This window comes from Polypterus senegalus, chromosome 12, assembly GCF_016835505.1.
Source record: "Polypterus senegalus isolate Bchr_013 chromosome 12, ASM1683550v1, whole genome shotgun sequence".
Taxonomy (NCBI): Eukaryota; Metazoa; Chordata; class Cladistia; order Polypteriformes; family Polypteridae; genus Polypterus; species Polypterus senegalus.
In genome coordinates, this window is record NC_053165.1 from 136377798 (window position 1) to 136388544 (window position 10747).

Genomic DNA, 10747 nt, shown 5'->3' on the forward strand with positions numbered 1-10747 from the left:
GAAAATTGAATACTTTTTCCATGCCTCTGTAACTCTTCCAATCATCTTTAAATTCTACAGTTCAGCTTCAACAGAGTCCAACAGAGTATAACTGCAGACCGCAGTACCTATGAGGTCAGTACTGTAATGCCCCAACATCACGAAACGCCCTCAATGTCAGTCACGCAACACCCATTGTATTAGACTATGATTAACATTAGGGCCCCGTTACACTGGTTAAGATTAGGGTTGTAAGATGGTTTTGTCAGTCAAAGGGCGTTCTGTGATTGACGTTGTTGGCATTACCTAATCTACGTCATAGATATTACAAGCTACAACAGACCCTTCTTTTCATCTTTCTTGAAATTTACTAGAACACTCCACGTCGCTAGATGGCAATATATAAAATTGCTATCCCCTTGTCTGGGAAAGCCGCTCTCCTTATTACAAACATTAGAACCGGCGAATATACTTCCGGAAGCCTTTCACAGCGCGAGATCGATACGACGAGGTAAAAGATGTTTTAGATTACTTTTTATAAGCAGAAATAAGAGGGGCACAGCGAATTATTTATTTGTTTTGTTGAGTTTAAACTAGAAAAATTGACACTTACTGTTGTGTTTATTGTATTCATAGTAGTAATTGGCTGTGGAAAAGATGCTGTTTCATCCTCCCTCCGTTTACAGTATTAGTGTTCTGTATTTTATGCTGGGATCCACTCATTTGGCAGTAGTATAAACGACATAGAACCCCCAAAATTGCTTTGTAACTCGAGTTATTGTTCGTTAATTTTTTTTTATTATTATTTCTTTGCACATTTTTGGTAATTGATTTTTTATTCAATTCATAAATTTTAATTGATATTTTCCCTGATGCCTGCTGGTCCCAACTTATTATTTTTTTTTTAATAAGGCATTGACAAAAGTAAATTATACGAAAAAAGTTTCTGTTAAATCCCCCTGTTATCGTGGTGCTAAAATGTTTATCTGCTGCCCCGTTGGTTTTGTTTTCACTTTCGCACATTGTCAAGGGCGGAAAAATGAAACTGCTTAAGAACATTACTATCACGAATAACACATTTGTTAACTATGCAATATTCACGGGTTACCTGAAAGGAAAATACAAGGTAGCCGACCGCAGCATCAGAATGCCGTATTCGTGATTTATTTTTATAATCTGAATGGCCTTTTGCGTTGCTTTTGCCTATGTAGCGAAAAGTTGTGAACTTACACCTGTGAAATATGAACGTACCGCATGCTTAATTGCATGGCTGAATTTGGATGATTTTTTTTTGTATTTAGTAACTTATTTTTTGAACACTGATCTGCCGTTTTCCGGGCACCATTGGTCTCATCGTTTTGATTAAGGCTGCTTCAGTTTAAGGAGTTTCTAGAAAGTGCCAGATTTCTGATGAACAGGCATTCATGTTTGTGATTGTGGGCCTAGGAGGGATCGATTAGTCATGAACACGGTGCACTTCTAGGCCTGCAGGACTGTCATCCACTCACCCACTTGTGTCTGTTCCACTGGACGGAGGGTCTCCCCTCATAGCCTCCTCTTTTGATTTGCCCATTATTACCATTAATTACTTGTGGAACAAATTTCTTGAATTTTAGATAGGTAGCTAGTCAATGAGTGATCATTTTCAAAGAAAAACGTCTGGACTGGCAAGGGTTGGTGAAGCAGCATGAAAATCTAACGCGAGTTGAGCGGCCCAGACATTTTTATTGAACTGAACTTAACTGCCATACAACATAGTGGCTAGGAATTTCTGTTACAGTCTTACATATAACAGGGTAAATACAGTTAAACATTACAATATACATGACACCGAAAATATATTGCACAAAATGTATAAAACATTAAATTGTGATGTTTAAAAGTTTTAGTGAGGTCATTTATGAACAGGTAGCAAAACATAACTGTAACATCGTATCGTCTTCGGTGCAATGCTGATTGTCTTCAACAATTTTAAAATCTGCAGCAGTTTTAAAATACATATTTAAACGTTTGACCCTGTCTCTTTTTTTTGTTTTTTTTTTAAAAAAAAAACCTATGGTGTTTTAATACAACAAAAGTATAATAAATCTGATTATACAATGTACATATTTTTAAGTACTAGCTGTGTTGTCCAGCTTTGTCCAGGAAATTTCTTAGGACAATGGGCCTCTGTTCTAGTGCTGTTAATCGGATGTATCAGAAGTACTACATAACAGATTGAGTACTTTTCTGTACATATTTTTTAAACAGTGGTTAATATTATTGGTTATTAGCTGTTACTTTTATACAGCATAGTCTACAATTACCCATGAGTAAAACATTTGTGCCATAGATCAGTTTTTTTACATTTACATGGGTTGTACAATAAATTGAACGTTTTAAGCATTGCACAGTTAAGAATAGATGAAAAGAAGTAATATTATAAAAGTATGTCCCAGTGCATGTAGTGGAACCAAATTACTGGCAGTGCTCTGTTTAGTTGATGGATTACTCCTTCTAATCTTTCCTTACTACTTTTAAACAAGATATCAGTCATGGGAGGGTGATGTTGGAGCACCTCATTACACTATCATTCGAGGGTAGGTGTTGAGGGGTTACTCCTCGGTATGCTAAGAAACGTTGCTGGTACTGTAAGTACAAATTGAAAGAGGTGCTTGTAGCAGCCCACTTAAAAGCACTGTAATGTCCACCTCCTCAATGTTCTGTCTGTGAGCTGAGCTGTGCTGAGCTGAGCAAACGTTTAAACTTACCTGGGCATGCTGTCACTCCTGGCTTGTATTTTACCCACAGATTGAAGTGGGCCAGAACGCTGTACCACAGTACAAGAAGTAAGAAGAAGCAGAGGATTTAAATATATTTCCCTTACCTGTGAATCATTTTGTTAATTAAACTTCTTTTTTCAAGTACAGTGATGGTGGGGACATACTCCACCTAAAAATGACATTTTTTTTGCATGCTACCTACCTCATGAAATTTAAAAAAATGAAAACATTTTAATCTCATGTTGTCATGGAGAAAGTACATAGGAAAGATTCTCATTAGGACCAGATGGTCACCAGCAGTGGCAGGGAACAGTGTGAATTATGTCTATGGAAAGAACAAAAAATATTCTTGTGTAACTCGTGCTGCCTAATCTACATGTCTATTGTTCATTTGTTTGCGCAAGATACATGCATTTTTTGGGTTACCTTTTATTAATACTTTTGGAAAACGTATTGAATAAGATGAGCAGGAAAGGTGCACTTCATTGATACTGTGCATTTGTATTGAAGATCTGCCTTTCCACCTAATTCATTGATCACGAGTCCTGCCTTCAGTTCATATGCTCTGTGTTATGGGAATGTGCCTTTCCTGTTTATCTTTTTTGTTGTTTTCTGGAAGCAGCATAAATAATATTTTAGAAAACAATGCATGCATTTTGTGTTTTTGTGCATGCAAATTGATAATGGGGTATTTGAATTATGAGAGTTGCATGAACATTGCTTTTTCTTTCCATGGTCATTTTTCACATCATGTGCTGTTGGACAGAACGGGTCACCATTACTTTATATTGGGCCATAAACTGTTTACTCTAATTCTTCATGAAAGGAAGATTACAATTTTTTTCTTAGCTACCACTACAAAGTACACGGGGCAAGAACATAAAAAAAATTTAGGATGGAGTATTCCTTTATTAAGCTATTTTTAATATAAGAATATTGTAAAGGCTACGGCTGGGTTTCTGTCACAGAAGATTTTTATGTTGCGAGTCAGTTTTGGTAACATCGAGTGCAGGTCTGCTTCTATGTTTAGCCTCTTCTATATTTATTTTTTTAAGGAAGGGCCAAGGTAACAGAATGATGCCAACTGCCCGAAACAGTAACAGTAACGCTTTTGATATGAAATTAATGAACTTTGTAGTGAAAGGTTAGATATGTTTATTTTATAATTACTACTTGTTAAACTTCATTTTCATATATTTTTCTACATTAACGTAGTAATCTCTAAAACTGTTCTGAAATTGATTTTAGGTCAAACAAGTTTACCACAAAACATGAATGTCAGATTTGGAATGCATAGTTAACATCCCTTCCTGTAACCTTAACATTAATCTTAGTAATTGCTTTTATTTCCTCAACTGTTGCCCAGCATTTTATCATGCTTTCATTATTCTTTATGTTCTGTCATGTACCACTTAGTAATTGCATCTTTACCACTGGGTTGAGAACTCTCTGTCCAGTTCAAAGAAAAATACCTAATTCTCTTGGTTGGCTTTGGGCATGGTTTGGCATGTAGTAAAAGTGAGCTTTTTTTGCATGAATCATTAAGTTCCATTGTGCGAGGTCCTTGTGTCTCAATCAAAAGAGAATTTTGTTGAGTTTATGGGGCCTTATTGCATGGAAGTACTTAAAATATTCAGTATTATGACATAATAATAAACAATTTCATCAGAATTAGGTATGCTCTGATCAGCTTTTTTTAGGACCAATACCTGTTCTAAAAACTGGACAATTCTGATACTGTTTTTTTTTTTTCCTTTTTATTTATGTATTCTTTTAAACATTTTCCACTACGTTCCGGTATAACCAGCCGTGTAAGTTTTATGTTCTATTTTAAAGTGGTATTTTTATAATTCTACTGCAGACCACAAGTGCTATCTATTTACTTTTGTTAACAGTGACGATAAAAAATGCAAAATGAAATCTTCTTCTTCTTTCGGCTGTTCCCGTTAGGGGTTGCCACAGCGGATCATCTACGTTGTCCGCATATTGACTTGGCAAAATTTTACACCGGATGCCCTTCCTGACGTAGCCCTCCCCATTTATCCGGCCTTGGGACCAGTACAAAGAAACACTGGTTTGTGCATCCCCTGTGGCTGGGTTAAATAATATCCCTTTAAAATTCATTTTTTTTTAACTAATAAAATATGTACACTGAGTATTATCCTTATAAAATGCAAGAAAATAAATTATTATTAAAAGCCACAGTTCTAATAAAATGTTCAGAAGATGTTTGTCAAGAACATACAAGGCTAACATATTTATGCATTAAATACATAAATGTAGCTGTTAAGCTAACAAATTTATTGTTTACTAATATTTTTTTCCTGAAATATCTTAATATTCAAGGAATGTTAATTATTGATTTAATTTCCCAGACACATTGCTGATTTTTGAAATCTTTGCCATGTTTTATATAAGCTGTTAATTTATTTATTAATTAATTATTATTTTTTTTTTTTATAAGCTTTTTCAAACATCTGGATAAACAATGGTGAGTATTTTTTTTAATTTTTTTTATTCCGGTTTGCTATTGAGCCACACTAGACACTTATGGTAGCTCATTAATTTTTACCTCTATTTTACTACTTTGCTTCTCCCTTTGACATCCAGTAACTGACGCCAGTAAATTCATTCTTTGACATAAACAAAAACATCAATTCTTTTTTGCTTATTTAAATTATGTGTTCATCAATTTAACAATTTAATTTTGAGAATATTGAAAAATCATCATTAAAACTAAGTAAAAAAATATTTCTAATGTTACATGATCAAGTGTTGATTTTCTTCTTTTTATTTTGTTAAGAGTAAATTATGTGAAGTTGTTCAGTCAGCATGCATTTTATCCTAGTAATGTAACAAATAAAATGTAAGTTCTCTTTAGTTGCATTGAGATTTTTGCTATTATGTTACTCTTCTTCCTGATTTTAACTGTTGTTGTGTGGATATGTTTTCATTTTAGTCTCGAAGGTATGACTCCAGAACAACAATCTTTTCCCCAGAAGGCAAGTATCTTTCTGTGGATATTTTCTTGAGGCTTTCCAAAATATTTTTATCCAAATTTAATTCCAGTAGCCTGCTAAATATGGAACTGTGCTATTATTGACTGAGTGGCTAATTAATGGTTATCTGTGTGACACACCTAACATTACTGGAACTTACTGCCGCTAGCTTCTCTTTCATACACTCTCACTGTAATGATCTTTTAATTAGTTAATCTAATTTTAAAGTAAACAATTGTTGAAGTGAATTTCTTAACTTTCATTTTAGACAGAATATTTTCTAATCTACTTATTAGTTTGAACCAAAACTAAACAAGCAACTGTCTTTTAGGTCGTCTTTATCAGGTGGAATATGCTATGGAAGCAATTGGACATGCTGGCACATGCCTTGGGATCTTAGCAAATGATGGAGTTTTGCTAGCAGCCGAGAGGCGCAACATTCACAAATTGCTCGACGAAGTGTTCTTTTCAGAGAAAATATACAAACTTAATGAGTAAGATACCCTTGTTTATTCATTACCTAAGAGTAAATATCCTGTTAATGAGTTTTAAAGACTATTGACTAAGAATTAAACAACAATGAAATGGTCATCCTAGCAAGTTGATTTTTATGGATAATGTTCTAGCCTTGGGTAATGTTTGTGTGGATCAGTCTTATTCTTATTCTTTTAATGCTATTCCTAAACCTCATTTGCTTTTCCCATGAATATTTCTGCAAATTTACTTCTCTTTAGTTTTTAGAAAAACAGGCAAGTTTCAATTTGCACATAGTTTTGTGAAACTGACACACAAATCATTTTTGCAGTCAATTCTGCAATTGTGAAATGTTAAACTCACTAAGTAGTTTTCTGTGATTTTAAAGTTGTTGGTTTTTTCTTTGTCTGGAAAACAAGGAATATTGCTTCCTAAGGCCACTGTTACACTCCTGTATTTATTTACCTGCGTTGTTTTCTGCAGTTGTATAGCGCTTATGATGTGTACCACACCGGTAAAATCAGTGTGGAAGCTGACAAGATTATTAAAGGGCAAACCAGGAGATAGACAAAAGGTCCAAAATCTGGAGTTCTAAAAGTGCTGAAAACAACGAAACCAAATTGTGAAATGAACATCGAAGTCAGAAGGGCAAAACGAAAGTCAGGAACCAAAAGATGAATTCAAAAAGACAGAAATATTAGCAAAAGGTTTAGCAAAGGTAGTTTGTTTGTTTATTTATTATCTGCGGATCGGATAAAGACACAAAAGTGGATGCAATTTAAACCTACCACTGCATTTAGCAGCAAGTGATGAACCTGGAGGACACTTCCCCCAGTGATGGGAAAGTTTACAGCGGCAGCTGGAACAAGCTGTGATATAATTCAAAAATATACCCATTCCCATTATGCTTGTTGATATCATAATTGAGGATTGCAGTTTATTTTTTAAAAATGTAATATGTTGTATATTTTACATACAATACTTGACATACTAAATCCTATTGTGCACATTACTGTGTTTTCTTTACAGCTACCAAAACGCTTTTCATGGGCTGTTACCTAGCAACCACCTCATTCTAGTTGATGATCTGTATCATTAGCACAATGATTCTCTCTCCAACTAGAGACCACTACTGAAGTAATAAATGACAGGCAGGTGCAAGCTAAATAAATGCATGCATAACTGATGCATTTAAATGCTTGCAGACAGGAACTAAACACATTCTTATTCAAATGGCACAAATTTAACTGAAACTGCAACACAGTTTATTTTGCAACTACTTTTTATACTTTCTTCAATTTCAGTATATATTTCCTCTCACTTATGTTATTTATCTAACTAAAAGATCCGCTACTAGTAGTAGTAGTAGTAGTATAATGCACACTGTTCACATTTTCTTACAGTCATTTGGGCTTCTTACAAACTAGGACGTAAAGTGCACAGTCAACATCTTATTTTCCTCCTCCTTAAATATGGTGTTGCACTCAGCCATTTCTATCACAAATTCCTGAATCTTCTCACACTCTCTATTTCTGGGGGCTTAAAGCTAAAGCCCCCATAAACATTCTCATAACCATCAGCACAGGCTCCAGTATGCCCATTCATGTCATCAAGCATTATTGCTTTCCCCTGATGTGGCCTAGACATCACCTCCATCAACTTGTCTCTCTTCGTTGACAGTATGCCAAGAATATATTCATCAGTCATAAATCATCAATTAATACAAAATGCTTATTTAATCTTTTCATCTCCACTGCTTTGCCAGCCCATTTCTCAGACACAGATACACCAACACCAGTACTGTATTGCCATTACTTCTATCCTTCCAGAAAAACTTGTAACATCCTCTGTTCCATCTAAGAATTCTAAAACTTTTATCTTTCCACCTCGTCTCCTGTATGTACCACATTTTTGATCTCGTTCTACTCGGCACGTCCACCACTTAGCTTGATTTTTCCTGTCATACATCAAATATTTCAAGCCACAATCCTTATACTCTCTCCTTAATACCATTTCCTCACATCCTGTTCTTCATTTCCTCTACCACCAAACCAGCCTCTCTGCGGTACATCTGAAACTATCATGAATTGTATTTCTTTTGTCTATTGTTTGGCTAGGTTCTCCGAGTTTCTGTTTGACATGGGCAGGTGGGGGCATCTACAGACTACTTTGCACATGCTTTGTAATTCTCATTTTTAAATGTCATCATTGGGAGGTATTGAAGTAGAAATTTTAATGGTCTTCATGATGGTAATTTTTGCTTTTTACAACTTGCAAGAGGGACAATAATCTTATTTTATCCTCAGATTACAGGGGTTAACAGTCACTGTCGTCGTATGTTGAAAAATTCAGACATGAGCGTCGGTAGACTTTGTGCACTACGAATCAAGTTACCGGAACTTACCGTATTCTGTAACATTTCAATAATTATTTACTGCTCTGATGCTGATCTTTCTGATCATAAAATAGGTCATTACGATAGCAATTGACGAGAAGAATTCATAATTAGTTGCAGAATTATGGCATTTGGGGGTTCCTCTAAAGTGCCTCTTTCTCTTGCATGATATGGCTCATAAACTAATCGGCGCATTGTCATCTCGTAACAGGCTTAAGTTTTGTAATTTGGTATTTTTACATCCAGCTGTTTTAGCTCTGGACTGACTTCAAGTAACTGTGACACATCACACACACACATCCTCGCAGTATCTATGTTTTTGGTATCGGGAGACCCTAAAATGTTTAGATCTGTCGAAAACCAGAGATCAAAATTTTTGATGAACCTAAAGCTTTAGCTTGTTCCACATAGACGATAGGTTATGGTGGGGGAGGACACAAAGCAAAAAATTTGAAACATGTCATCCAAATTAGTGTTGGGTAGTTTACTGAAAAAATAAAAATAAAAGAAAATGATGTATCTGAATCATGAGGTGTGAATGGCAAGTGAGACACAAAGAACATGTAGTTGAAAACCACAGAAGTTTATTGAGATCACAGAGACAGAAGGGAAATATGGTGGTGGAATGCTAAGGAAGAGGTGGTAATTGAGAAAAAATAGAGATCCTGTAAGGAGTATCAAAAAACAATGGCAGAAGGTGACAGGGTGTGCTATACGGAAGCAAATTCGAATACCACAAGAGCAGTTATAAAAGTCCAAGGAGGTAAGGGAGGGACAGGAGTTTGCAAGTGATCTGCAAAATGAGAATGGAAAGAGACATGTGTTTAGGTTTGCAAAGATGATGGCTAAAGCAAGTAGTATAGAGGAATATTTTGGACAAATTTAAATAAAGGTATTGTGAAATATGATGTTAGATAAAATAAAAAATAAATAACTAAATATCGCATTAAAATATATTTGTATCATATATAATATATGTATATAATCTATATATGTGCGTGTGTGTGTGACATAAGACATATGTATTTTGTTGCTTTATGTATTTATCTCTTCTTTTCTTTTGCCAGAGACACCACACGCGCATGAATTGCTCTTTGAAAAGTTTTTATTTCAAGATGTACTTCATGTTGTCTAAAGTGTCATTTAAATAAATAAATGAAGGAAATAATTAACTGAATAATAAAATAAGCAAAAAATACACATTTCATGTCACATTTAATTACTTATGCATACTTATTTTGTTTATCACATTTTACAATACATTTGTTTATTTGCATACATGTTTTGTTGGAAAAGCTCCTCCATAAGTTGTAGAAGGAACATGACTGATAACTTTGGGATTAAGGATATCAGGTAGAAGTAGATGGGGAAGATTTAGGAAAAAAGTGGGATAATGATTATATATAATAAAAAAATAGAATAAATGAACTGCAACTTTTTTTTTTTCTTCATAACTGTGTGTGCAGGGGGGGATTTCTGATGATCTGAAAAGTGTGCTCATTCCAGCATACAAAGGAAAAGTTTGATTCATTGGAACGTGAGCAAGTAATGAAGGTGGTTGAGACAGTGAATCGGTGATCAAGTGAAAATTTGGTTCCATGGAAACATTTAATTTTCCAACAACTAGCTGTAGCTGAAACATGCCTTTTTATTGGTTGGTAACAGGGACAAGGGAGAAGTGAAGCTCTTTGGCATTTTCTTGTGCTGTAGCCTTTAACACCCATTTTCCCACACTTCTTTGTTAGGGAGCTGTGGGACTTGTTATGTTGTGGCATGTGTGTTATGTAAATGCAGTTGAAAGAAAGTTGCTCATCATTTCATGCCGTGCTTACTGTTAATTGTCTTCCATAATTAAGGACAGAAATACAGTACTTGCCAATTATTTTGTGTCATTTCAATTACAAATGTTATTAAAAGAAAACTGTACAGTTATACTCCATGTATTTTGTAGTTTGCAGATGGGTGTTTAACGTTTTCAATTTAAATTGTGTTCTTTTTAGCAATTCCTACTTCACTCAACCTCTACCTCCAAAGGTGGTCCTCACCCTGTGTACAGCAATTTGTATTTACACTGGCTCGTTAAGGAAAGGCAATGCTAATGCAGCAAGTGGAACTTCATATTTCTTTCTCCTTCCTTA

The 10747-nt window shown here is 34.8% G+C and overlaps 1 protein-coding gene across 1 annotated transcript in view; it reads left to right on the forward strand.

Moving 5' to 3' along the window:
- The first annotated feature begins 402 nt into the window (after positions 1–402).
- psma4 (proteasome 20S subunit alpha 4) overlaps positions 403–10747 on the forward strand; it is a 25986-nt gene continuing 15641 nt past the window's right edge. Inside the window, exons 1-4 of the mRNA XM_039773567.1 lie at positions 403–490; positions 5206–5232; positions 5701–5743; positions 6072–6234. Coding sequence (XP_039629501.1) covers positions 5230–5232; positions 5701–5743; positions 6072–6234 — 209 coding nt within the window. The 5' untranslated portion in view covers positions 403–490; positions 5206–5229. The remainder of the gene's footprint in view (positions 491–5205; positions 5233–5700; positions 5744–6071; positions 6235–10747) is intronic.